The following is a 27447-nucleotide window of genomic DNA, read 5'->3' as shown; positions in this document are numbered from 1 at the left end:
TGGGGGGGGGTGTTAATTGGGTTAAAAAATTAGAAATCTTGCTCAGCTTTAAAAGCTTTATAAAACCCTCCTCTGCCCCCACGGGGGGGGGCACATGGGGGGGGCCCTCCCCATCACCAGGGTCAGCAAGGGGGCAAGACCCCAGTAATTCTATGCTCCTCATTGGCCCGGTGGGGTGGGGTTGGGGGGGGGGGGGCACAGAGTCAGGTACAGCTGTCATTCACTGTTCAGGTGCCCTTAGCCCCAGGTCACTGATAAGCAGCTGGCGGCCCAGCCAAGGAGGGTGATGATGTCACACTGGTGCAATGGCAACAGCAGCCCTGTGATGTCATCCTGGCTGTGGTGATGTCAGTAGTTACATCATCAGGGCACAGAGCGCTGTCAGGGCCTGGCTGTGATGTCACCACGCCCATGCTGTTGCCATTGACGATCTGTTGTGATGTCACAGGGCCCCCTCTTCCTGCCATTGGTGGCCCCAGTGTGATGCCACTCCAGCCCTGCAGCGGCTCTGGTGTGTCACCCAGCCCCTGATGATGTCAGCAGGGCCCCTGTGATGTCACAGCCCAACGGGCTCAGCTGTGGTTCCCAGCCTATGCTCAGCTCCTGCCCCATGGGCCAGTCCAGGCCCGGCCTCAGCAGTAGCTCCGGGTCTGCCCCTCCGAGTGTAGAGTCCAGGTGGGAGCCAGGCAGGCCGGCGCCGCAGGGGGCCCCTCCTTCCGCGCCACATTGCTGTAGTGGGGGGGCGGGCGCTCGGCGTAGGGGGGATAGGGCCCCAGCCGGTAACCATCCATCAGGCTGGGACTGAGCAGTGCTGGGGGCCGGGGCGCGGTGTAGGCGGCGAAGTGGGGGGCACAGCCGGTGGCCGGCTCCCAGCCAGGCGGGGAGGGGCGGCAGAACCTCAGCACGGTGCCCCCACAGGGCAGCATGTCCACCAGCGGGGGGTACAGGCCCGGCCCTGGCCCATAGGCCCAGCCCGGCGCCGCCCGCGGTCCCTGCCTCTGCTTCTGGGGGAGGGCCGGCCCTGGGGCGCAGTGCAGGGCAGCCCGGACAGCCCCCGGGTCAGAGCGGCTGCGCTGGTGCCCGGCCTCGGGTGGGGGGGAGGCCGAGGCGGAGGAGGAGGCCGAGGGGGGGCTGGCCCTGCTGTGGTGGGGGAGGTTGACGTAGACGGGCTCTGGGGGGTTGTAGGCGGCCCGCAGGGGGGGCGCGGGGCCGGGCCGGGGCCGCTGGAAGACGCCGTAGGAGGCGTTGAGGGCGGCCAGGTACTCGGGGGGCGCCGGGGGCCGGGGGGGCCTGGGCTGGTAGACAGGCAGCTCCGAGACAATCTCGTAGTATAGGTTCTCGGGCGGCAGCTCCAGCAGCGGGCGCCGGGGGGCTGGGGGGCCGCCGGGGTGGCGTGGGGCCGGGAAGCGGTGACGCGGGTGCAGCTGTGGCTCGGGCGGGTATGGAGGGGTGGCACAGGGGGGGCCTGGCCACGGGGGGGCAGCACTGAGACAGGCCGTGGGTCGGGAGTGGAAGTGCAGGGGGGCAGGGGGCTTGGGGGGGGCTGGGGGGTGGAAGGGGGCTGAGGCTCGAGGGAAGCGCAGGGCCTGGGGCGATGTGGGGGGTGGAGAAGCCCAGCGGTGGGAGTCGGGGAGGGCTTGGCTGTAGTAGGGAGGGGCTGCTGAGCCGGCTCTGCCCCCCTCTCCACCTGGGGCAGGGGCAGGGGCAGGGGCCCGGACCCAGGGGACCTGTGGGGCAAGAGAAGAAGGGTCAGTGAGGGAGATTTGATAGACACACAGGGCCCCACATCCGTCACCCCATAGCCTTCCATCAGAGACCCACCCCCAACAGCCCTCTGCCCCCACACTGCATTCACTGCACACCCGCACTGCACTCCCTGACCACTGCCACAGCCCCCACTGCACCCCAATTCTCTGCTCCCCTCAGCCCAGTCACACCCTAAGAACTGCCAGCTGGAGCGGAGGTTCCGGATGGGGGCGCAATTTCCCTGCAGCCGCCCCAGCTTCCCACCCACTCAGTCACCCCCCATTTAGCCACAGCACCCCAGCCCTCAACCCCCCCACAGCCCCACCACCACCTCCCCTCCCCCTTGTTTGAACTGACACCCCCCCCACCCCCACCCGCCCAGTTTCCCTCCTCGCCCCGCAGGGTGACACCCCCAACCCTCCCACCGCACCCCCGAACCAGCGACCCCTCCCCCTTCCGCCACTCACCTGGGGGCCCCCTGCCCGCTCCCGGCGCTGGCCCCTGGGCCCCCCCTCGCTCTGCTGGCGCTGCAGAGAGGGGCCGGGGGGCGGGGCGGGGGGGCTGGGGCGCACCACAGAGTACAGAGCCCCCTCCCCCCCGCCCTCCAGGGACAGCGAGCGCCGGAGCTGGGCACGCTGCTGCCGCCGGGCAGCCTGGTGGGCGCTTTCCGCCAGTGCCAGCGCCATCAACCGCGCCGGGTCCTTGGGGGGGGGCGGGGGCGGCCCGTGCCGGAACAGGGGGAGCGCCCCGGGCAGCGGGGGGGCAGCCTCTGCCTTTGGACCTGCCGGGGAGAGGAGACCAGGGTCAGCCCCCCCGCCTGAAAGGGGGTCCAGCTGGGGGGGCTCCAGGGGGCTGGTAGATGCTGGCTGGGGGAGATCCAATGGGGGGGGCGCTCCAGCTAAGGGGTGCTGGTCTGAGCTGGGGGGCTCTGGCTGGGAGGGGAGGTTCTGGCTGGGAGTGGGCTTTGGGGTGGGGTTGGGGGTTCCTGCCAGCGGGGGGCTCTGGGCAGGAGGGGCTGGAGGGTTCTGGGGGGGTTCTGGCTGGGAGGGGGGATTCCAAATGGTGGGGGGGTTCTGGCCAGTGGGGGATCCTCCCTGGGCAGGGGCTGGGGGGTCCTGGGGGTATCAGCTGGGTGCAGGGGGGTCTGGCAGAGAGGGGCTCTGAATGGCGCTGGGGGTCCCATCTTGTTGGAGTCTGGGGGTACCAGCCAGGAAGGGGGCTCTGGGGTTCCATGTGGGAGGGGCTGGGGGTTCTCACCAGGGGGTTCTGGGGGCCCCGGCCGGTGGAGGGTTCTGGGGAGGTTCCAGCTGGGTGGGGGCTGGGGGGCAATCCCGGCAGGATGGGGGGACACTCACTCTGGGTCCCACTCCCGCTCTCGGCCTGGCTCAGCTTGTGCAGCACCTCGCGCTGGCAGCTACGGCTCAGCTGCCCGTCGCCGTCCTGCAGCAGCCGGGAGAGCATGTGGGGGGGGCTGCGGTGCCGTCCAGGGCTCAGCACCCCCCCAGCTTCGCCCGCCCCCAGCATCTCCAGCACCTTGGCGGGCAGCGAGACGGCCGTGGGCTCCGAGATCTCCAGGGCAGGCGCGGGGTGCTCCAGTGGGGGGCCGCGGGGCGACAGGGCCTGGGCCACCTTGCGGGCGAAAGGCAGCCGGGCTGGGCTGGGGGCTGAGTCGGAGGCGTCGGAGAGTGAGGGGCAGCAGAGGGGGCTGCGCCGCAAGGGGAGCAGGTCCAGGAAGCCGTGGGGGCTGAGCTCTGGGTCTGAGTCCAGCTCGTCGTCCTCGTCCAGCCAGAGGGAACCCCGCTGCTGGGCCACCGAGGCTGGCAGCCCCTCCAGGCTCTCGCTGCAGCCACCCGAGGAGCTGAGCGACTCACAGGAGCGGCAAGGCTTGAGGGAGGCTGGCGGGGAGCTGCGGGGGGCCCCAGGCAGCGCAGGAAAGGCATCGCTGCTGGAGCGTGGGCGCCGCAGGCGGTGGAGTTTGTGCAGCCCTGGGGGACAGACAGACGGACAGCAGGTGTGAGCAACCCTGAGAGAGCAGGCAGCGAGGAATGCTGCGCAGGGCCAGCTCACTGCTGCGGAGATGCAGCCACTTCTGGAGCTGGGCAGCTGGGGAACAGCCACATGTAACTCTGGCTGGAGATGGCCTCCCTGGCACTGAGATGCAGCCACCTCTGGGGCTGGGCAGCTGGGGAACAGCCACATGTAACACTGGCTGGAGACGGCCTCCCTGGCACTGAGATGCAGCCACCTCTGGGGCTGGCTTCCCCAAACATCCCCTCCCCACGCTTTGTACCTGCGGTGCTGGACTGGGACGTGAGGGACTCCTCGCTCTTGGCGGATCGCAGTGTGATGGTGTCGGCCCGGAGCCCTGCAGCGAGAAGCGGGGAGGGCGTCAACTGGCTGTCAGCCATGCCCCCCCTCCAGCCCCTGCCCGAACCTCTGCTCCCACCTCCCTTGCTCGCCAGCCACTCCTGGGAATGCCCCAGACATCCCCCCACCCCATTCCTTCCGCAGGAGAAAGTTTCCAGCTTTCCGTGCCGCATTGCTTGTGCCCATTCCCGGCTGCACGTACCCACGGGCCTGGCTGCCAGAGGCTTCCCCTTAGCGGTGTCCATGGGGCTGGCTCTGCCCTGCTCCCATGCACCTCTGGCCTCACACCCTTGCTGACAACTGTGCCAGTGGGGCAGGTGGCAGGACAGACCCAGCTCGAAGATCACATTACAAAGCGCTCGGTGCCCACGAACTGTGGCCCTGGAGCCGGCGCCGGCGCAGTGGGACGCTAAGGGGCCGGGAGGGGCGCGGGGGGACTCCTGGGTGACGTGTGCGCGCCATGAGAGGGGTCTGGCGAACGCGCCGGATTCGCAGGCTCCCCTTGGGCGCGAGTACCCGGGGTGTGGCTGAAGCTCTGGACACGAGCGGCTGCGAGCGCCTGGAGGAGCTTCTGCAGGGCGGCTCAGCACAGGCCCCGCAGCTGATCGCCCCATTGCCAAACATTCAACGGCCGACACAGCTCCCGCTGCAGCACCTGGCCTGCCTGGCGTCGGCCTGCAGAGACCTGAGTCCTGCAGGGATGGGGCTGGCTCCTGGGACTCCTGACTCCCTCCTGTTGCACCGTGCGAGTCCCACCCTATGGTCGAGGACACACCCTGGCGGTGTGTGATGGAGTGGGGGGGGTGCATGTGTGAGTCAGGCTGGATGTCTGAGGCAGGCAGCAGCTCCCAGTGGCTAAGGATGACCCTGGGGCTACAACTGGCAGGTAACACCTCTGCCTGAACAAAGAGCAGGGAGGAGCTGAGAGGGGTTTGAATGGGGGGGTGGCAGAGAGAGGCGAGGAAAAGGGAGAGCTGGAAGGCAGCCAGCCTGAGGAGGGGGAAGCTACACCCCAGAGGGGCACCCCTCGGGGTCTTCTCCCCAGGACAGGTTGGAAGGACTGTCTCTGGCTGCTATGCTGTTGCTTCTGTGAGAAACTGGACATCTGTTGCCTAATAAACCTGCTGTTGTACCTGCTGAGTGAGTCTCTCCTGCCAGCGGACGGGGTGCAGTGCAGGGGGACCCCTGAACCCCATCACACGGTGCCTCTAGTGTGTCTCAGCTCCGTGCTGTGAACTGAGCCGTCGAAGGGCTGACATGGGCCAGCCTAACCGCGGCCGTGTTCCAGAGCCTGGATTTGATACCGCACCAGGAACGCCGCAGCTGGGGTGTGTCATTTGGTTCCTTTCACATTTTTAACGTTCTTTCACCTTCAGGTTGCAGAAGCCTGGCTAAGGCTGTGGTTTTGGACAGCAACAGAGAGGTAGCCAGGTTAGTCTGTGTCCTAACAAACCAAACCAGCCGTCCTGGAGCACTTTAACGCCCGTAGCAGGTGAAGTGGGTCTGCCCCTCGGAAGCTCATCACCTGCGAAATCGTTTTCTTAGTCTTTCAAGTGCTCCAGGCCGGCTGGTTTGTTTGACTGGGCTTTTGGGAACCCTCTGGCTTACAAATTGACCTGGGAACGTGGCTGGTCCCTCAGGGTCAGAAGAACCTGGGTTCTTGTAGCCTCTCGTCTGTGTGAGGTGCTACTGGGGGCAACGCCAGAGAACAGAAGTGGCGCTTGTGTGGCTCCTTGCTGACCCGTGCGGGGAACAGCAGTGCTCTGGGAGGGGTTTGGTGCCAGTCGGGGCTGTGCGTAGCAGTGCCGCTGAGCTACCTGACCTGGGGCGTCCCCAGAGCCCTGTCTCACAGACACGCAGGTCCGACGGGAGACCAGATCCCCTGGCTGGTACCCGTGAGAGGAAGGAGGCTGCGCTCTGGTGACGGGGCTGGACACAGCGCTGCTCGCACACGGCAGAGGCTGACGCTGGCGGTTCTCTGCAAGGGGAGTCTCTGAGCCCACATGGGCAAACCGTCAGCCCGTGCGCCTCCGACGGAGAGCAGGGACGCGGTGCTGTGGATGCAGAGAGCTGAGGCCGGCCTGGCGCCCGGGAGTGAGGCGGAGTCGGCTCTTCTGAAGCCCAGGGTCACACTCTGCTGCTCCCTCCGTCAGGACCCCAAACTCCACCACCTCATGGTCACCGCTGTCCAAGCTGCCCCACTTCACTTTCCCCTGATTGTGGGCAGCAGGTGGAGCTGAGCCCAGCCCCTGGTCAGTCCCTCCAGCCCTTGCACCAGGACGGGCTGTGCAGGGCTGTCCAGCTGTCCCGGCACATCGGGGTGCATGAGGCCCCCACCAGAACCAGGGGGTGTGAGTTCCAGTGCCTCGCGCGCCCTTTCCAGGAGGTCCTGTTGGGTCCCAGGGTCATCCGGAGAGAGTTGGGGGGTATCATGGTTCATCCAGGGATGACAAGGGACAGGGCCCCCCAAGGCAAAGCCCAACCTTGGTGCCTGCTGCCAGGCTGGGACCACACCCCAGCGCATGGGCCGAGCTGTGCCTTGGGCCCCTTCCCACTCCCAGGAGGCGTGCTCTCTCCCTGCGGCTGCTGGTGCCTCAGTGCCAAGGGAGGGGACGCCCGGCATCGGGAAACGGACCAGGGCGCCAGAGAGCAGGGGGGTGGCGGCAGGGCCGGGGGAAGGTGCCCAGGGCACCGGGAAAACCAGAGTGACGCCGGGCAACCCACATGTCAGCACCAGGGATGGGACAGCGGCGCTGGTAGTCGGCAGAACAGATGCCCAAGTACCACGGGGTGGCCCCATGGGAGGCTTTCCTGGCCCAGCTAGCAAGGGAGGCCCCGGTACAAAGGGCCCCAGTGGGTGCAGGGCCTGGACTGGGTCCCGCAGCCCGCTTAGGGGCTGCCCCTACTGTGCCGAGGCAGGTAGGGGGCCGGGCCGGGCTGTGCGGGGGTGAGTTGCAGTGGGGAGGCTGCCAGGCTGTCAGAGCGGCTGTGCTTGAGGGACACAGGGAATCCTGGGACCGTCTCGCCTAGTGACGTTGCTGCCACACCACAGGGCGCGGGGGCTTGCCAAGGCTGAGGGCAGCCCCACCTCCGGCACGGGTGAGAGGGCCCCGCACGCTGGCGCCTGCGCTGGCCCTATGGATCTCGCTAAGGGAGAAGGCTCCGGCAGCCGGGCACGAGGACAGGCGCACGCCTAGCGTGCACTCGACACGAGCGAGCCCTCGCACGCACACACGCACGCCCTGCCTGGGGCAGGGGAGAGACCGAGGGAACAGGAGGAAGAGAGATGTGGGGCGGGGGGGTGGGGAACCGGGGGAGGTCTGTGGGGCAGGGCTGGAAACGGGGCTGGGCCTGCACCAGGCAGACATCCAGGGGCTGAGTGGCAAGCTGGAGGACTGCATGGGGCAGAAGTCTGTGGGGTTACATGGGGCAGGGCTCACGCACCTGTCTGCTCACCCCTGGCCAGGAGCCCGCCCAGGCGCTGCGCTCGCTTGTGGCCGCCCAGGGCGAAGAAGGTTTTCCAGCTGCCGCCACGCGTCCGGCGCCTGCAGAGACAGAGCATCAGCCTGAGGAAGGGCCCCCCCAGCCAGCACCCCTGGGGGAAGGGCACATTACCTGTCCTGGGGCGAGTCCAGCGTGGGGGGCCGCCTCCCCGGGGGGCCCCGGCCAGGCTCAGCCTCGGGGCTTTTGGGCTGGCAGGGGGCTCCCTGCTGAGCCTGTGTCCGGGCCTGGGCCTCCTCCAGCGAGAGCAGCCGGGTGGAGGGGCAGCTGCCCAGCAGGGATTTGGGGCGCGGGAGGCAGGAGCGCCCTGTGGGGCAGGGGACAGATACAGGGGTCAGCGGCGCCTCCCCACAGGAACCGCAGTCCCTCCCCCAGCACAGCGCCCCTCGCAGCTCCCTGCAGCACAGCGCCCTCTGTGAGCCCCCTGCCCCCCAGCACAGCACAGCACCCCCCCGTGAGCCCCCAGACCCCTGCCCCACAGCACTGCACCCTCTGTGAGCCCCCTACCCCCCAGCACAGCACAGCACCCCCCCGTGAGCCCCCAGACCCCTGCCCCACAGCACTGCACCCTCTGTGAGCCCCCTACCCCCCAGCACAGCACAGCACCCCCCCGTAAGCCCCCAGACCCCTGCCCCACAGCACTGCACCCTCTGTGAGCCCCCTACCCCCCAGCACAGCACAGAACCCCCCCATGAGCCCCCTGCCCCACCAGCACAGCATCCCCGTGAACCCCCAGCACCCTGCTCCACAGCACAGCACCCCCTATGAGCCCCCCCTGCCCCACAGCACAGCATCCCCCTGAGCCCCCTCCCTGTCCCCCAGGACAGCACCCTGTGAGCCCCCTGCCCCACTCCCCCCCAGCTCAGCAACTCCCTCCATGAGCCACCCCACCCACTGCAGCACAGCACCCCCCGAAGCCTCTCCCTGCAGCCCCACGGCGCCCCCTGCTGGCCTCTCTCTGCTGCTCCACTGCCACCCACCCCACAGCATGGCACCGCAACGAGCCCCCCCCCGCTTCTGCGCAGCGCAGTGCCCCCTGCTGGGCCGTGCCCCACTCCCTGCAGCAGCCCAAGAACTGCGGTGCCCCAGTGCCCCAGCCGGAGAGGAGGCAGCGCCCATCAAACTACAGGGATCCCACTGCTTACACCAGTGATGGCTCTGGAAGCCGCCAGAGTGCAGGTGGGCAGGGCCCACCCCCACAGTGAAGCATTAGCATAGCTGGGCGTTGGGGGCTGTTACCTGGGAGGGTGCTGGCAGCAAGGTGCTAGCACAGGACCCAGCCCCTGCAGCACGGCCAGGTGCTGGGCTCAGGGCTCCAGTGGTCCCAGCTGGTCAGGAGCAGAAGGTGGCATCCGGCGCGGGGGGGAGGGTGCGGCTCCCCACCTCCGCAGCTTACTTGGGACTCAGCCTCCACCCTAGTATCCTGGCCCAGCCAGCCTACAGCCCCCCCACCCAGTTCCACACCCCCTGCACTGGTCACAGGATTGTCCACCCCTCCCTCCACCATAGGGCCGGCCTGTCTCTGTGCCCCCCCCAACCTCTGCCTCACCCCCCAAAACCCCCCAGCCTTGGCACCCCCGACCTCCCCAGCCTGCCTTGCCCTCAATCCCCACACCAACCCCCCTCACCTCCCCAGCCTGCCTTGCCCCCCACCCCCACCTTGATACCTCCACCCTCCCTCCCGCCTTGGCACCGGCCCACCTCCCCAGCCTGCCTTGTCCCCCACCCCCACCTTGATACCTCCACCCTCCCTCCCGCCTTGGCACCGGCCCACCTCCTCAGCCTGCCTTGCCCTCAACCCCCACACCCAGCCCCCCCACCTCCTCACCCTCCCTCACCCCCCAACCTTGGCAACCCCCACCTCCTCATCCCACTTCGGCACCTCACCTTAGTGCTTCCCACACACCCCCAACCCTGCTTCACCCCCCACCTCCCCTCCCGCCTTGGCATCCCCCACCACTCTAGCCTGCTTCAGTGCCCCCACCTTTGCACTCCCCCCCAGCACTCTCCCCACAGCCTGCTGCCTCCTAGCCCCTACCACATCAGCAACGCTCCCCCCATGCTGGGCTCCGTCCCCACCCCCGGTGAGGCCCACGAATCACAACGCGGGGCTTCGCCAGCTGGTGTTTAATGGTCTCAACAGGAGGCAGTTACGCCCATGCCTGAACCTCACCCCCGCAACCCCCTGGGTAGGCGCTGCCCTGTCCTGCCCCCTCCAGTCGTGGGAGCCCATGGGGCACAGCCCCACTGCAGCATCTGGCTTATCTGGGGGTGCAGGGGAGGGGCAGGGGGCTACGGCACCTCCCTGCCCACACCAGGACGCGGGCTCCCACACAAGGCCAAGGTGCAGCCAGGGCTGGATACGGGGGGAGATTGGGCCCAAGTCTGATCCAGTGGACAGCCGGCCTCCGACCCCCTCAGTCCCCCTGCACCTCCGTGGTGCCCCCCACCCCCTCTTGCTGTGTCTCTGGCTCCTGCTGGGCCTTGCTCAGGGCTTCGGGCAGGGTGAGCAGGCGGCCGGTCTCGGGCGGCCGGGCCAGTTTCCGGGGCGCTGGCTGGGGGGCTGGAGAGAGAACAGGGTTAAAGGGTGGCTGGGGGGCAGGAAGCCCAGGGGTGCCCCCATGCCCAGAGCAGGGCCTCACTCTCCCTGAGCTGGGATCCTGACACACAGCAGCGGAGGCCAGGGGAGTGGGGGAAGCTGCTGAGAACAGAACCGCTCGCTACACAGACAGCAAAGCACAGCGGAGGTGGTGTGAGCTGCTCCCCAGTGTCCCGCAGACTTTTCCCAGTGCCCCACAGCGCCTGCCACACCCCCGCCAGCCCCGCTGGCCCAGCCTTCCCCAGCGGGAGGAAGAGGGCATAGTCGGAAGGTTTGCTCTGAGTAGTGGGTGTGCCTCAGTTTCCCTCTGTCACTCAAGGCTCTTGGTGGGGGTGAGGGGCTGTGATCCCCACAGCGATGCCCAGGGCAGGTGTGCAGGCTGTCAGGCTGCCTGCTGGCCACTGGATCTGGCCACTGACACCTCGGGGGCCTCCCCTGCTGGGGCCAGCCCCAGGACCTGTTTGCGTGGGTGGGAGAGGGCCTGGGGAGCCTCCCCAGCCCCGCCCCTTCTGCCCAAGGCCCCGCCCCTTCAGCACCCACCAGAGCCCCATTGGGCTGCTGGCCACCGCTCCAGGCTAGGGCTCCCAGCCCCGCTGGAGGCGTGCCCCCCACAAAGACTGCCAGCCCCAGCTGGGACAGGATGGGAGCCGGGGGGTGTGTCTCAGGCACTTTGGGAAAGCAGATCCTTCCCGTGCTGCCCAGGGGAGGGACAAGGGAGGCAGGCGCCAGGCTGGGCAGCTGGACAGGGTCAGCCTCTTGCACAGGGACCCCTGGGGAGCCCTGGGCTCTGCCCCCCAGCTCCCAAGGTCTGTGCTACCAGGCTCCGTCCTGGGCGAGCGCGTGAGCCCTCCCCAGGTGTCCCGACCACATGAGCCCTGGGCCTGAGTGTCCCCGAACCCCGAACTCCCCCTGACCCCCGACTCTGCCCAGTGCCTCCGACCCCTCTTCTCCAGCTCCCCTCCCCAGCTGGCCCCAGGACCTGAGACAGCAGGAGGGCACAAAGCGCAGCGTGGGGGCTGGGGGAGGCAGGGACCCCCATCTTCCCGCTGGCCCCTCCCCTCCCCTCCCTTCCCAGCACCCTCGGTCCCAGCTCACTGCAGCAGCTGGGGCAAGCACAGCGCAGCATCACAGACAGGGCAGCAGACAAAGATCCCACCCTCCTCTAGAGCCGAGTCCCCCACTGAGTGCCTTGTGCGACCCCCAGGACTGAGCCACCCCCCCACTGGCCCCTCCTGCCCCACGCTCCCCCAGGCTCTCCCTCCATGTTGTCCACCTCATGCTGCCATGCCATACCGCTGCCCCATGGTGCCCTAGGCCCCCATGCCGCTGCCCCACACTGCCCCCCAGCCCCCCACGCCACTGCCCCACGCTGCCCCCCAGCCCCCCATGCTGCTGCCCCCCAGCCTCCATACCGCTCCCCCACACTGCCTCCCAGTCCCCCATGCCACTGCCCCACGCTGCCCCATGGTCCCCAAGGCCCCCATGCTGCTGCCCCACACTGCCTCCCAGGCCCCCATGCCACTGCCCCACACTGCCTCCCAGGCCCCCATGCTGCTGCCCCATGGTCCCCCAGTCCCCCACGCCGCTTCCCCACACTGCCTTCCAGCCCCCCATGCCGCTGCCCCCCAGGTCCCAGCCCCCCATGCCACTGCCCCTTGGTCCCCCAGACCCCACACCCTGCCCCACGACCCCACCTGCGCCGTCCTTGCCGATGGAGGTGAACTTGTCGCTGAAGAGCACCTGGACGTGGCGGAGCAGGAACTCCACCACCACGGCCTGGACCCGCACCTCCTGGAAGGCCTCGGCCCCGCTCAGCCCCACCGCCTCCAGCTCCAGCGACCTGGGGGCAGGGGGAGCTCAGAGGGCGGCGGAGGGGAGGGGCTGAGGAGAGCAGGTTGGAGGGGCTGTAGCGGAGGCAGGGGACGAGTGGGGAGGCCAGGGAAAGGGCTGTTATGGGGGGGGGGCCCGGAAGGGGGGTGCTCACGGGAGCAGGATGGGGGCTGGCAGTGGGCGGGGGCCTGGCAGGGGGCGCTCACGGGAGCAGGATGGGGGCTGGCAGTGGGCGGGGGCCTGGCAGGGGGGCGCTCACTGGAGCAGGATGGGGGCTGGCAATGGGCGGGGGCCTGGCAGGGGGGCGCTCACTGGAGCAGGATGGGGGCTGGCAGTGGGCGGGGGCCTGGCAGGGGGCGCTCACTGGAGCAGGATGGGGGCTGGCAGTGGGCGGGGGCCTGGCAGGGGGGCGCTCACTGGAGCAGGATGGGGGCTGGCAGTGGGTGGGGGCCCGGCAGGGGGGCGCTCACTGGAGCAGGATGGGGGCTGGCAATGGGCGGGGGCCTGGCAGGGGGGCGCTCACTGGAGCAGGATGGGGGCTGGCAGTGGGCGGGGGCCTGGCAGGGGGCGCTCACTGGAGCAGGATGGGGGCTGGCAGTGGGCAGGGGCCTGGCAGGGGGGCGCTCACTGGAGCAGGATGGGGGCTGGCAGTGGGCGGGGGCCTGGCAGGGGGCGCTCACTGGAGCAGGATGGGGGCTGGCAGTGGGCGGGGGCCTGGCAGGGGGCGCTCACTGGAGCAGGATGGGGGCTGGCAGTGGGCGGGGGCCTGGCAGGGGGGCGCTCACTGGAGCAGAATGGGGGCTGGCAATGGGCGGGGGCCTGGCAGGGGGCACTCACTGGAGCAGGATGGGGGCTGGCAGTGGGCGGGGGCCTGGCAAGGGGGCGCTCACTGGAGCAGGATGGGGGCTGGCAGTGGGCGGGGGCCTGGCAGGGGGCGCTCACTGGAGCAGGATGGGGGCTGGCAGTGGGCAGGGGCCTGGCAGGGGGCGCTCACTGGAGCAGGATGGGGGCTGGCAGTGGGCGGGGGCCTGGCAGGGGGCGCTCACTGGAGCAGGATGGGGGCTGGCAGTGGGCGGGGGCCTGGCAGGGGGGCGCTCACTGGAGCAGGATGGGGGCTGGCAATGGGCGGGGGCCTGGCAGGGGGGCGCTCACTGGAGCAGGATGGGGGCTGGCAGTGGGCGGGGGCCTGGCAAGGGGGCGCTCACTGGAGCAGGATGGGGGCTGGCAGTGGGCGGAGGCCTGGCAGGGGGGCGCTCACTGGAGCAGGATGGGGGCTGGCAGTGGGCGGGGGCCTGGCAGGGGGGCGCTCACTGGAGCAGGATGGGGGCTGGCAGTGGGCGGGGGCCTGGCAGGGGGGCGCTCACTGGAGCAGGATGGGGGCTGGCAGTGGGCGGGGGCCTGGCAGGGGGCGCTCACTGGAGCAGGATGGGGGCTGGCAGTGGGCGGGGGCCTGGCAGGGGGGCGCTCACTGGAGCAGGATGGGGGCTGGCAGTGGGCGGGGGCCTGGCAGGGGGCGCTCACTGGAGCAGGATGGGGGCTGGCAATGGGCGGGGGCCTGGCAGGGGGCGCTCACTGGAGCAGGATGGGGGCTGGCAGTGGGCAGGGGCCTGGCAGGGGGGCGCTCACTGGAGCAGGATGGGGGCTGGCAGTGGGCAGGGGCCTGGCAGGGGGGCGCTCACTGGAGCAGGATGGGGGCTGGCAGTGGGCGGGGGCCTGGCAGGGGGCGCTCACTGGAGCAGGATGGGGGCTGGCAGTGGGCGGGGGCCTGGCAGGGGGGCGCTCACTGGAGCAGGATGGGGGCTGGCAGTGGGCGGGGGCCTGGCAGGGGGGCGCTCACTGGAGCAGGATGGGGGCTGGCAGTGGGCGGGGGCCTGGCAGGGGGCGCTCACTGGAGCAGGATGGGGGCTGGCAGTGGGCGGGGGCCTGGCAGGGGGGCGCTCACTGGAGCAGGATGGGGGCTGGCAGTGGGCGGGGGCCTGGCAGGGGGTGCTCACTGGAGCAGGATGGGGGCTTGCAGTGGGCGGGGGCCTGGCAAGGGGGCGCTCACTGGAGCAGGATGGGGGCTGGCAGTGGGCGGGGGCCCGGCAGGGGGGCGCTCACTGGAGCAGGATGGGGGCTGGCAGTGGGCGGGGGCCTGGCAGGGGGGTGCTCACTGGAGCAGGATGGGGGCTGGCAGTGGGCGGGGGCCCGGCAGGGAGGCGCTCACTGGAGCAGGATGGGGGCTGGCAGTGGGCAGGGGCCTGGCAGGGGGGCGCTCACTGGAGCAGGATGGGGGCTGGCAGTGGGCGGGCGCCTGGCAGGGGGGCGCTCACCGGAGCAGGTTCGGGGCCCACACGATGGCCAGGTTCTTGACGTGCATGCTGGTGTCCACGCTGTGAGTGGCCACTCGGGCCAGGTGCCTTAGCAGGAACTCCAGGGTCCTGGCGGAGGGGGAGGGGAGAGCAGGAGATGAGGGGCCCAGCCCCCACCTGTGCCCAGTTACCCACAATCCTGCAGGGCCCTGACCCCTGTACAGCCCCTGGCCCTCCCCTGCCTGCAACCTTCCCAGTGCTCACCCGCCACCCTGCGGCGCCCCTCCCCCAGCGGTCACCATGGGGCTGGAGCCCTGTGGGGCAGGTACCTGTAGTGGGGCGGGGGCAGCTGCTGGATGACGTCGTGTACCCGCACCAGGCGCTCCTCCTCTCCAGGCACCGCCACGGCCTCCTGGGGGACAGGGGGCATTAGGGGCATGGCGGCTGGTGTGGGTAGGGAGCTGCGGGTTTGGGGTCAGGCAGGAGGTTGGGGGAGGGGTGAGAAAGGGGAAATATGGGGGGGGACAAGAGGCTGGGGGGCAGCCGGGGCTCCCCGTGACGGGGTACAGCTGGTGGGTCAGCAGCAGGTTTGGGTTGGGGTAAGAGGGGGGCAGGGCAGGGCAGGTGGGGGAGGGGGCGGGCAGACAAGGGGGCCAGGGTAGGTGGGGCAGGTGGGGGAGGGAGCAGGGCTGACCATGGACTTAGGGTACAGCTGGTAGGTGAGCAGCGGGTTTGGGGTCAGGGTCAGACCAGGGCAGGGCAGGGCAGGTGGGGGAGGGGGCAGGCAGAGGAGGGGTTCAGGGCAGGTAGGGGCAGGAGAGGGGGAGGGGCTGACCGCGAACTTGGGGTACAGCTGGTAGGTGAGCAGCGGGTTGGGCAGCTCGCGGAAGTAGAGCTTGCAGAGGGAGCTGACGCAGTGGATGTCCTGCAGGTAGGTTGCCCGGCTCAGCTCCGGCACCCGCTCGCTGTCGAACTCGTGCCTGGGCCAAGGGAGAGCGGGTCAGGTCGTGCTGGGCCAGTGCCTGCCCCCACCTGCCCCCTAACCCTGCCCCCACCTACCCCCTGCCCCCACCTACCCCGTGCCCCCTAACCCTGCCCCCAGCTACCCCCGCCCCCACCTGCCCCCTGCCCCCTAACCCTGCCCCCACCTACCCTCTGCCCCCACCTACCCCGTGCCCCCTAACCCTGCCCCCAGCTACCCCCGCCCCCACCTGCCCCCTGCCCCGTAACCCTGCCCTCCACCTACCCCCTGCCCCCACCTACCCCGTGCCCCCTAACCCTGCCCCCACCTACCCCCTGCCCCCACCTACCCCGTGCCCCCTAACCCTGCCCCCACCTACCCCCTGCCCCCACCTACCCCGTGCCCCCTAACCCTGCCCCCAGCTACCCCCTGCCCCCACCTACCCCCTGCCCCCACCTACCCCGTGCCCCCTAACCCTGCCCCCAGCTACCCCCGCCCCCACCTGCCCCCTGCCCCCTAACCCTGCCCCCACCTACCCCCGCCCCCACCTACCCCCTGCCCCCTAACCCTGCCCCCAGCTACCCCTGCCCCCACCTGCCCCCTGCTCCCTAACCCTGCCCCCAACCATGCTCACAAATCCTCCCCCACTCCTGCCCCCTGTGCCCAGCTCCCTAATCCCCCCCCGCCCTGCTCTCTGCACACTGCCCCTTCCCCTTGGTACCTCTCCACACAATGCCCTGCCCCCTCTGACGCTTGCCCTGCCCATGGGGGCTGCGCCCCTGCCACCCCCTGGCCCTGCCATGCACTTCCCACCCCCCAACTCCAGCCCACGGGCCTCACCGCAGCTTCTGGATGTTGGAGGCGACCCCCGAGAGGCGGTAGATCCCGTCCACCAAGCCGTGCTTTTCGATGAACTCCGAGCAGCAGCGCAGCACCTGGGGCACTGGGGGGTGGGTGAGTGGGGGGCACAGGGACAGACGGCTCTCAGGGACAGACAACAGCACAGAGACCTCCAGTGCCAGGCGGGAGACAGGGCACAGCCGGCGCATGGGAGGCAGTGTTCCATAGAGCCAGGCAAGGAGATGGGCACAGCCGGTGGGTACAGGCAGCAACACCCACAGCACCGGGCAGAGAGACAGGCGCAGCTGGTGGGTACAGGCGGCAGCGCCTGCAGCACCAGGCAGGGAGACAGGCACAGCCAGTGGGCACAGGCAGCATCACCCACAGCACTGGGCAGAGAGAGGTGCAACCAGTGGGTACAGGCGGCAGCACCCACAGCACCAGGCAGGGAGACAGGCGCAGCCAGTGGGTACAGGCAGCAACACCCACAGCACCGGGCAGAGAGACAGGCGCAGCTGGTGGGTACAGGCGGCAGCGCCTGCAGCACCAGGCAGGGAGACAGGCACAGCCGGTGGGTACAGGCGGCAACACCCACAGCACCGGGCAGAGAGACAGGCGCAGCTGGTGGGTACAGGCGGCAGCGCCTGCAGCACCAGGCAGGGAGACAGGCACAGCCGGTGGGTACAGGCGGCAGCGCCTGCAGCACCAGGCAGGGAGACAGGCACAGCCGGTGGGTACAGGCAGCATCACCGACAGCACTGGGCAGAGAGAGGTGCAACCAGTGGGTACAGGCGGCAACACCCACAGCACCAGGCAGGGAGACAGGTGCAGCCGGTGGGTACAGGCGGCAGCACCTGCAGCAGCAGGCAGGGAGACAGGCATAGCCGGTGGGTACGGGCAGAAGCTCCCACAGCACCGGGCAGGGGCTCACCGTCATGGCCCGAGTTCAGGAGATGCTCCCCCAGGTCACAGCCAAACACACGCTCACGCAGGATCCCACGCTGCTTCAGCCGCTGCTTGCTGGGCCGCGACTTCATGAAGGTGCGAAGGAAACCGAGGAGCTTCCCATGCTTTTTACACACTGTGGGAGAGAGCCTATCACCATCCTGGGCTGCACGGGCGTTTTGGGCACTGGGATGCAGCCACTTCTGGTGTGGGGGAGCTGGGAACAGACACACATAACGTCGCACGGGAATGGCTCATCCGGCGCTGGCATGCAGCCACCTCCAGGGCAGGGCAGCTAGGAACCGCTGCACATAACACTGCATGGGGATGGCTCGTCCAGTGCTGGGATGCAGCCACCTCTGGGGTGGGGCAGCTGGGAACAGCCACACATAACACCACACAGGCGCTGCTCACCCACCTCTGGGGGTGGAATATAATTGTAGGGTCTCATGCACCTTAGCCTCACCTCCCTTGCTTAGACTCCCTATGCCAGCTGTACTTACCTGATGTGGGGGAGAGGGGGCCCTGGGGTACAAGGACCCCAGGGACACTGGCGCCCGGCCCATCTGGGTCTGTAAGGTGCAGAAGAGGGGAAGGTCTGGGGTTGGGATGGCAAAGATGGACCTCCCCAACCAATGCCCCAGTAAAGGGATTGAGGGTACGGAGGGGCAGGTAAGAGGGTGTTGGGGTTCCCGCAGAGTGGTGGGTGATGGCTGGGGGGGATTTGGGAGTGGGTGAGGCATTGTGGGTAACTGGGGGTCAGGCTGGGACCTCCCCAACCAATGCCTCACCAGCTGCTCCCCCAAACCTCGCTGCCCCACCTCTGTACCCACACATGCCAGCACCCCAGGCCCTGCTTCCACCCCTTTACTCCTACACCCCTGCACCCCTGCATCCCCCTCCGCTAGGCACCGGTTCCCATGTTCCCCAGCACCTCCTCCCTGTGTCCTATGCCCTCCATACCCCAACATCCACCTGCTCCCAAGTCCCTGCCCCCCGCCTCACCCGTATCCCCCAAAGACCTGTTCCTCTCCCCCTAAGCCTCAGGCCCACTGCTTTGGCGGCAGAAGCAGCTCCCCAGCTGAGGGGCCCAGGAGTCACCTGCTTTGAGTCCAGGCGCCAGGCGGTCAGGAAAGAGCTCCACACACTCGCTAGGGAAGAAACCGACCTGGAGAGAGACAGACAGACAGACAGTGGGGTCAGGATCCAGGGAACACAGGGATCCTCTCAGGCCACCCCTCTGCCTCATACTCCAGGTAGTGAATTCACCCCCCGCCTCCACCGACCTCTGTGATGGCCCACTCAGATTGGGAAGGAGAACGTCCACACAGCCACTTAACTAATCCACTTTACCAGCGAATCTGGATTAACTCAACAATAGCAAATTGGGGCGAGCTCTGCCCAGCCAATCTGGATGTCGGTTCCTAACCCGTGTTAATGGCAAATCTGGATCAACCCACCACGAGTGAATCCGGTTTACGCGGCGAGCAGCGAATCTACATTAAACCACCAAGGGCAAATCCAAATGACCCCACCGGCACCACCTGAATTAACCCCGCAGCAGTGAATCGGGTCCCTGTGTCAATGGCCAGGTGTAGACGCGCCCGCCCAGTGGAGGCTCTCCTGCAGGCTGACCGGCCCCCCACAGCCCAGCTGACGGGCTCCCTCCTCTGTCCACGTTGCCATGTCTCCACAGGGATTTCGGTGGCCTGGCTCCGGCGCCGGCCCCAAAAGGGTGGGGAGGTCTGAGGTCCAGACTGGGGCAGCTGTTCCAATGGCAGCTACTGGGTAACCAGAGTCACTACCTGGGCAGGCCCATGCTTGGTCCAGGACAGCCGGTATGCAAGGGGGAGGGGGAAGAGGCCCCCAGGCAGCTGGGCCGTGGGGCGCATACTGGGGAGACCCCACGCAGGAGGAGGGATAGATGGGGCTCAGACCCCAGGGAAGGGGGCAGCTTGGCTGGTGCTGGCACTGCATTCCCACCCCCGCACCAGGCCCCCAGCCCTCCAGGCAGCACCCATGATGACTTGGGAATCCCCACACCCACCTGGAAGCCGTGTTTTCCTCGCCACCAGCTGACCTCCTCCTCCGGGGGCATGTCAATCACCGACACGATGTCCCCCACCTGTTCCCAGCAGAAAGCTTGTTAGGGGGCACCCAGCCCCACAAGTGCTGTGAGCTTCCCTGGAGTAGTGCCCAGAGGGAGGGAGGGGGCTCTGGTGCTGTGAGCTTCCCCAGGACAGGGCCCCAGTGTGTGGGGGGGGAGGGGCTCCAGGGCTGTGAGCTTCCACAGGACAGTGCCCCAGTGTGTGGGGGGGAGGGGCTCCAGGGCTGTGAGCTTCCCCAGGACAGTGCCCCAGGCCAGGCCAGGAGGGGGACCGCAGGCTCCCTGCCCCACCTCAAAAGACAGCTCATCGGGGGCCTGGGCCGTGTAGCGCTTGATGACGTGGGCGGCTGCGATAGCTGGGACGTTGATCGACGCCTCCTCGTTCACCAGCAGCCGGTTGCCATGGTTATCGATCTGCAACCAGGAAGTGCAAGAGTGAGCATGAAGCAAGGGGGGGCCTGGAGCTGGGGTGTGATCGGGGGAGGGGAGAGGGTGAATGCTGGCCTGGCCGGGGCGATCAGGGGTGGGGAGGGGTGAATTCTGGCCTGGCTGGGCGCAGGGGCGATCAGGGGTGGGGAGGGGTGAATTCTGGCCTGGCTGGGCCCAGGGGCGATCGGGGGAGGGGAGGGGTGAATTCTGGCCTGGCTGGGCCCAGGGGCAATCGGGGGTGGGGAGGGGTGAATTTTGGCCTGGCTGGGCCCAGGGGCGATCGGGGGAGGGGAAGGGTGAATTCTGGCCTGGCTGGGCCCAGGGGAGATCGGGGGAGGGGAGGGGTGAATTCTGGCCTGGCTGGGCCCAGGGGCGATCGGGGGAGGGGAGGGGTGAATTCTGGCCTGGCTGGGCCCAGGGGCGATCTGGGGAGGGGAGGGGAGAATTCTGGCCTGGCTGGGCCCAGGGGTGATCGGGACCAGTCTGTGTGTTAGGGGGAGCAGTGTGACGAAGTGGGTATATTTCTGCATGAACAGTGCACGTGCCTCAGTTTCCCCACATGCCACACAATTACCTAGGCGCAGGTGGGGGCAGGGGTGAGGAGAACCCAGAGATGGAGGTAGGGCCCGGGGCCAGACAATGGCCAGGTGATTTGGTATCGGCTCTGTGGGGGAAGCCAGCGGACACCAAAGAGGAGCCTGGAGGGGGCTGCAGGAGACCCTGGGGAAAGAGGCAGCCGGGGGACGCTGCTGGGACAGCTCCGTTCTCTGGGCTGGCTGCAGGTGCCTTGCACCGGCTGTGTCACCCCATGGCCTGAGTCAGCCGGGCTCTGCTCCCTGTGGAGGGGCAGCCTAGTCCTGCGGCCCAGTGTGATGGACCCACAGGGGAGCTGCTGTCCGGACCCAGGGCACCAAAGACTCTGAGCTCTGGTCCAGGTAGTTACTGGGCTGGAGAAGGGCAGTGGGGTGGGTGGGGCAGAGGCCAGGAGGAGGTTATGGGCTGATCGGGATGGGGAAGATGCTGGGGGTCTGACCGGGGGTCCCATGCTGGACAGTCCCTACTTTCCTTTCCTGCCCCTGTATCTCACCTCCATCCAGGTGAGAACAGGTCCACAGTTAATGTTGCTATCCACGATGGCGGAGAGCTTCTCCAGGTACTGTCGCAGCATCGCGGACAGCATCTAGGGGGCAGGGGCTGGGTCAGAGCCAGGGCCTGGCAATCATCCCCCTCTTGTCTGCTTCACAGTGCCATGGCAACAGCTCACCAGGTCTTGAAATGCAGCCACTGCTGGGGCGGGGCAGCCAGAGAACAGCCACACATAACACCACCCGTGGCTGGCTCACCTAGTGCTGAGTGGCAGACACCTCTGGGATGGGGCAGCTGGGAAACAACCCCCAGCAACTCACCCAAGCTCTACCCCACATTGCCCGTGACTCACCTCAGCCTGTCCCTGGGCCTGGCAGGGGGGCGGCAGCTCAGGCAGCTGGGAAAAGCGGCGGTCAAAGATGCAGCAGTGCAGGTGCCTGTCCAATGTGCAGAACTCCTCGTAGCTGCGGTGCACGGGCCACGTCTTCCCCTGAAGGGGTGGGGGGGTGTCAGCTGGGGGCGGGGGTGGGGCTGCAGGCTGCTCATGGCGGGAGAGTGAGGACAGAGCCAGAGGTGGGTCGGGGGGTCCATAGCAGGAAAGCGGGCAGCGGTGGGACAGCGTGGGGGTGCCACATTAGGGCACCGGGGAGGTCCAAAAGGGGGATGCAAGGGGGAAGGACAGGATTGTCTGGGGGTGCAGGGGTCCCCTCTCCCCCCAGCAGTTGGCCTGGCACGGGGGATTCTGGCTGGAGAGGAGGATTTGAGCCAGGACTGAGGCAATTAGCTGGGGGCCAGGGCAAGTTGGGAACTGGGGGGCACTCACCTGGCAGGTGACGTGGACGAGGAAGAGCGGCTCTCCGTCCCCCGGGGTAGCGGGCAGCCCCTCCCCTTGCTCGGGGGCCAGCAGGAGCTGCGGGCACACAGCTGGTGAGATGGAGGTGCCCTCGCAGGAGCCAGGTGTCTGGGGCCAGTGGTCGCCCACCTCACTCGGTGCAGGCTCAGCCCACACCCTGGGAATGTCCCGCCCCCCGAGCCTGGGAGGGAACCCAGGTGTCCGGGAGTTCAGCTCCCAAACATAACACCAAACCTGCATGTGATCCCCAGCTGGGACCCGCTGCCCAGGTAGCCCCCAGGGCTGAGAGGACCCAGGCGTCCAGGGGGTGAACCCTCCCCCACTCCCTGTACGTGGGACCGAGGCAGGGAGAAGAGTCCCCAGGCTGGATCCAGGACTGGGGCAGCACCTGGGAAGACCTAGACAGGAGCCAGCAGTCTGGGAGGGGCTCCCCGGGGTGACCAGGGATCCGCAGGGGGCTCCCTGTGGACGGGGGCTCACCTGGATGTGTCCGAAGTCCACGGCCTCGTAGTGGAAGTGGGCGCATTCAGCCAGCTTGGGGAAATGGGCTCGGGTGATGGACAGCCTGGGGGGAGAGCAGGACACCCTCGTGTGCCCCACACAGCACCCCTGTACCCCAGTGTACCCCACACAGCCCCCCGTACCTCCCCTCCACTGTACCTCACACTGAACCCCACTGTACCCTAATGTGCTCAGGACAGCAGCCCACAGTCCCTCACTCACATTGTATACCCCACATTGCCAGGGGCCCTGGGGACACCCCAAATCCAGGCACCCCCTCGCTACACCCCAGCCCTGGGACCTCCCACACCCAGACATGGCCCTTTCCCCTCCAGCTGTACCCCAGCCCAAGGACAAGTGCCCCCGAGAAAGCTCCCTTCCCAAGGGCGACTGCCCAGCCCACAGGACTGGCGGGGAACCAGCTTGTCGTGGGGTGTCAGGGCCCGGCCAAGCAAGCGTCGTGCCGTACTCACCATTGGGGGTGCCCTAGACACAGGGCAGGACTCTCATCTTACCTCTTGGAGGCTTTGCCTTTGACGCTGGCAGCTGTGTTCCCCAGGGGGCGGAGCGGCCCATCCCCTGGCCCATCCAGGCTGTCCGTGCTGCGGGCCTGCGGGGTGAACCAGGCAGGCATCAACCCCAACTCAGAGGATCCCAAAAGGAGTTCAAAGCGCTCGCTCAGTGCTGAGATGCAGCCACCTCCCAGGCAGGGCAGCTGGGGAACAGCCACTCACAACGCAGCATGAGGATGGCTTGTCCATTGTGGAGATGCAGCCAGCTCTGGGGTGGGGCAGCTGGGGAACAGCCGCACATAACGCTGCATGGGGATGGCTTGTCCATTGTGGAGATGCAACCAGCTCTGGGGTGGGGCAGCTGGGGAACAGCCGCATATCATACTGCAAGGGACAGCTCGCCTGCCAGTGACATGCTGCCCCACCCCAGAGGTAGCTGCATCCTTGCCCTGAGCCAACCAGCCCTGTGTAATCCCATCCCCTCAGGCCTCAGCAGCCTGTGGAGTAACAATCTCCAGGGATCAGGTTTCTCGTCAATAATTCACACCCGAGCCGCCTGCTTCCATACTCCTTGCACCCACCCGCCCCTGCCCTGCAGCCCCCATCGCCCCCAGTTCCACCCCACGGTGCCCCAAATATATGGGGCTGAGTTGGAGCTGGTGCCCCTACAGGCGAAAGGCCCCCCTAACCCCGTGCTCTGCCCTGGGGCTGGAGCTGGGCCTCTCTTGTCATGTTGGTGCTAGTTTGGAATGGGGCGAGGGGGCCTTGGAACCACACCTGGCCCAGAAACCAGGCTGGGCCCCCTCCCTGAGGGGGTGGGGGGAAGAGGGGCCAGAGTGGGGGATGTCATGGGGGCAGGGTGGGGGTTGCCCAGAGGGCAGGGGGGCAGACTGACAGATGCCACAGGGGGCCGGGGCAGAGGGGGGCATTACATGGGGGGCTCAGGGGAAGCTCTAGGGGGGCAGGGGTCAAAGGCAGAAAGGGGGATAAGGGGGAAATGGGGGCTCTGGGCTGGGGTGGCGGGACAGAGCTAGAAGGACCATGTCTGGAGGAGGGCGAAAGAAGACAAAGGGTGACACAGACATTGGCGTGCAACCCCCTCACCCCGCACCTTCCCAGCTCCACCAACAGGGCACCCCAAGGCACAAGCCCCCCACCACAGCTGGCCACATCCCCACGCCCTGCTCCCTTTCCCCAAAGGGGCTGCATAGGAGTCAGCCCCCTCAACCGCCTCCATGTGGGGGGTGCTTAAGGCACGTGGCGGGGGGGCGGTTATATAACAGCTTCTTGTAATGGCCCAGCTCCTCTCCAGGGACCCAGGAAAAACACAACCTGCCCCCCACAATCCAGATCCCTTTCCCCCTAGCCTGCCTGCCCTCAGCCCCACTGCCCCCTCTTATCTTCCACCACCACCACCCAGAGGTCCCTGCCCCTGGGGGAGCTGCTCCCCCATAACTCACCCCATCTTAATCAGTCCCCTTATAACTCACCCCAATAACTGGGGCTCTCTTTCCCCACAGCTTTGGGGTTCCCCCCACTACCCCAGCTAGCTCCATCATCGGGGTGAGGGAGCTCAACAGCCCCCGGATTAAAAGAGACCCCCAATTTCTTCTGCAAAAGTGGGGTGATACAACTCCCCCCATCTCATTGGGGCCTAAGATTGGGGTGAACCCCTATGTATCTTATTGTCCCAGATGATTTCAGGGAGAAAGGGGCCAAAATTCAGATCAAACCAGCTGGAAAAATTATACAGCCCCCACCCCAATAAACACCGATGGGGAAAAGCAGCCGCCCCCCCAAAGACTCCAGCGTGAGAGCGAAATCTCAGTGCACTTATGGGGCGACTCTTCGGCCCCCCAGAAGCAGATTTTTGAGGCAGGGGAGGTGAGAAGTGAGGTTCCCTGCCCAACCTCCCCCACACGCGAGATACCCACGGTGGGGATCCCCACATCTTTATGGCCAGGGATGCATACGGGGAAGGCACCCCTAACTCCATAGACCCCTACTCTGAGGCTAGGGGAGCTGGGGCGCATACCCTATTTATAAAACTGGGGTTCGGGGGCGGGGGCTATGGAACAGGTATGTGGGGCAGCCGGGAAAGGGGCAACAAAGGTGGGGTACCATCCAGCGGGGACCCCCCGAACCCAGACAATAACCCCACTTACCACCATTGTGTCTCCGGTCCGCTAGGAGGAGCCAGGGGCGGGGGCCGGAGCCATGCGGAGGGGGGCGGCATCTAGGGGGGGCAGGACCCCATGGGCAGCCGTCGGCCAGGACGGACAGCTCCCGGGGGGCAGGAGAGGGGGCGGACGCAGCCCCCAGCCGCCGGGGAACAGCCGGGCTGGGAGCCGCGGAGCGGGGGGACGAGCCAGGAGGAGGGGTGGGGGCGTGGGGTGGGGACGGAAGGAGCCAGCCAGACGGGTGGGGGAGGGGCGTGGGGGGGCGGACGGAGATAGACAGACAGACAGCCCGGAGGAGCGGGGGGTCGCTCTCTGCCCCCCCCGGGAAGGAGAGACCGGGAAAGCCCCCGAGGGAGAAGGGGCGGGACTCTGGGGTGCCCCCCCGCCAGTCTCCTTCCAGGGGCGTCCCGGGGGCGGGGGGCTGGGAGGCGGCGGCCCCCCCGCGCCCGGTGGTACGGCCCCATTGAGATGCAAAGGGCCAGAGACACAATGGGCCGAGCGCCAGCAGCTGGGCACCGCACAAAGGGGCTTCTGTTAGCCCGGACCCCTCCATCCGCCCTCCGCTCCCAGCACCCCCCGCCGGAGAGAACCCAGGCGTCCGGGATCCTAGCACCTCCCTCTCCCTCGGACCCGGGAGAACCCAGGCGTCCGGGCTCCCAGCGCCCCCCCCCCACCCCAACACACTCCGCCGGGAAAGAACCCAGGCGTCCGGGCTCCCACCCCCGGTGGCAGTGTCAGGACGGGACTCCCTGGAGGTGTGTGCCGGGCGCGGAGGGGGGGGTGCGTGCCCATGTGTCACCGTGTGCACAGGGGCCTTCTCAGCACAGATACACCAGGCACAGTCCCCCGGCCCCACCCCTCACTGACCCCAGCCTGACACCCTGCCCCCTCCAGGCACCCCCGGCGGGAGGGTGTTGTGGGGTGGGGATGTCAGTGCCAGGGCACTCGGCGTGGGAGGGGATCACTAGGCTGAGGGGCCAGGGGGCTGCTCATGGTGAAGTGGGGAGGGGAACGGGAGATGGGGGGCTGTAGGGGACCAGGACACTGCAGAGGGTTGGGGCAGGCATGGGGGCTGGGGCTGCATATGATGGGGGAGGGGTCAGAGTCTGTGACAGGTGAGGGAGGGGGTCAGGAGGGCTTCTGGGCAGCTGGGGCCCTGTGAGAGCCCCGGGGGGATGGGCCTGCTTTGTGTAGTGGGCGTCTCTGGGCTAGGGATACAAACCTGGGAGGGGGTTAGGTAGCAAGGCCAGGGCAGAGGAGCTGGGGGACAGAACGTTGGTGGCAGGGGAACATCAGGGAGCAGACAGCTCCCAGCTCACCCCCCAGAAACACCTGTCCTGCCCCCCGCCCCCAGTGCCAGCTGTGCCCTCCCAGGCCCCGACCTTTGGCGGGTGCTGAGTTCACGTTCGGCTCCCTACCATGGAGAGGGAGCGCAGACGGGGCGCCCACTTCTGCTGGCTGGTGTCCACGGAGGAGAATCGGCGCAGCACCCGGGGCTCCATGATGGGGGGTGGAGACCCTAAGCCAGGGAGTGGAGATGGGGGGTCAGTGATGGAGTCCAGAGGTGACCAGAATCCCTGCGCTGGGGCTGCTAGCAAGCCATTCCCACGGCCTGATGTGTGACTGTTTCTGGCCACCCTACCCCAGAGGTGGCTGCATCTCCGCACTGGGCTGTCTCTGGGCAGTGTTACATGTCGCTGTTCCCCAGCTGGCATGCCCCAGAGGTGGCTGCATCTCAGTACTGGGGCAAGCTGTCCCAGTGAGGTGTTATGTGAGGCTGATCTTCAGCAGCGCCCCTCCCCTTCCCCCAAGGTGGCTGCACATCAGTGTTGGAGGAGCATCTCCAGTGGTCCACAGGGCCTGGATCAGATCTCATGTTCCTCCAGCAAACTTTGCTTCTGCTTCCTGCCCGCTGCCCCCATTTGGAAACCGCAGGCGGAAGTGGCAGGGCCCAGCCAGCTCCCATCTGCAGTAAACCAGGGGGACGGAGTCTGAGCTGTGGGCAGGCTGGCAAGGCTGTGCTCGTCGCAGCGAGCCCTGGTGCACAGTCGCTCACAAGCCTCACACCTGCGCCTCTGTACCGGGCACACTCGCCTGGGCCTGGTGTATGAGGCTGCTCCGCTCCGCCCCACCCCACCGTGCCCCTCCCTCCCCCACCTTTCGCGCTGGGACACCCTTCGTGTTCCTCCCCCTCCTCTTTAGTGGACTCCAACCCCGCTGCCTCCACCCAGCTGGGAGATGCAGCCCCCAGGGATGGCTCCCCCAGAGATGAGACATAGCCACCTCCAGGGTGCGACAGCTGGGAACAGCCGCTCAGCAACACCCCAGTGCAGCCACCTCCGACTGCAAGGGGAGGGCGTCCCTGCTGAGACCCCATGCTGCTCCCAGTAGGCTCCCGGCCGTTGTGGAGGTTTCCCGCCCTGCCCAGCCCAGCCCAGTTCATGGCTGAGATCAGCACCGGAGCAGCCCCAGCTGGCGTGGGACTTGCCCAGCGGGGTTCAGAGAACAGCGCTGGGGTGGCTGCACCGAGGGGCTCGGCCAGGTGTGGGTTTGTCCCATCATGATGTGTGCTGCACCCCCTGGGCCATGCTTGGCGACGGGCCAGAGGGCAGCACCCCGGGACAGGCTGGGGCTGGATTGAGGCCAGTGTCCCCTGGAAGGGAACAACCCCGGCCGGCTGCCAGGTTCTCAGACCACAG

The 27447-nt window shown here is 67.8% G+C and overlaps 1 protein-coding gene across 4 annotated transcripts in view; it reads right to left on the bottom strand.

Moving 5' to 3' along the window:
- Positions 1–102: 102 nt before the first annotated feature.
- The window catches only part of ARHGAP33 (Rho GTPase activating protein 33), a 29469-nt gene continuing 2124 nt past the window's right edge, over positions 103–27447 (bottom strand). Inside the window, exons 2-24 of one of the 4 annotated variants that reach the window (XM_074981179.1) lie at positions 26167–26267; positions 22572–22666; positions 22036–22120; positions 21526–21612; positions 21055–21192; positions 20704–20796; positions 19479–19601; positions 19128–19205; positions 18182–18248; positions 17584–17652; positions 17067–17216; positions 16136–16238; positions 15170–15314; positions 14664–14746; positions 14356–14463; positions 11908–12053; positions 7729–7921; positions 7558–7658; positions 4037–4111; positions 3102–3731; positions 2357–2527; positions 2214–2304; positions 754–1727 (exon numbers count right to left, since the gene is read on the bottom strand). In XM_074981179.1, coding sequence (XP_074837280.1) covers positions 899–1727; positions 2214–2304; positions 2357–2527; positions 3102–3731; positions 4037–4111; positions 7558–7658; positions 7729–7921; positions 11908–12053; positions 14356–14463; positions 14664–14746; positions 15170–15314; positions 16136–16238; positions 17067–17216; positions 17584–17652; positions 18182–18248; positions 19128–19205; positions 19479–19601; positions 20704–20796; positions 21055–21192; positions 21526–21612; positions 22036–22120; positions 22572–22666; positions 26167–26250 — 3744 coding nt within the window. In that variant the 5' untranslated portion in view covers positions 26251–26267 and the 3' untranslated portion in view covers positions 754–898. Of the gene's footprint in view, positions 1728–2213; positions 2528–3101; positions 3732–4036; positions 4112–7557; positions 7659–7728; positions 7922–11907; positions 12054–14355; positions 14464–14663; positions 14747–15169; positions 15315–16135; positions 16239–17066; positions 17217–17583; positions 17653–18181; positions 18249–19127; positions 19206–19478; positions 19602–20703; positions 20797–21054; positions 21193–21525; positions 21613–22035; positions 22121–22571; positions 22667–24733; positions 24869–26166; positions 26344–27447 lie in introns of those variants that run through there. The other 3 variants (XM_074981177.1, XM_074981176.1, XM_074981178.1) reach the window with 3 other exon arrangements.

Source organism: Carettochelys insculpta, chromosome 30 (genome assembly GCF_033958435.1).
Source record: "Carettochelys insculpta isolate YL-2023 chromosome 30, ASM3395843v1, whole genome shotgun sequence".
In the NCBI taxonomy this organism is placed as follows: domain Eukaryota; kingdom Metazoa; phylum Chordata; order Testudines; family Carettochelyidae; genus Carettochelys; species Carettochelys insculpta.
Note: the sequence above shows the minus strand (reverse complement) of the source record. Positions and strands in the feature narration are given on the sequence as shown.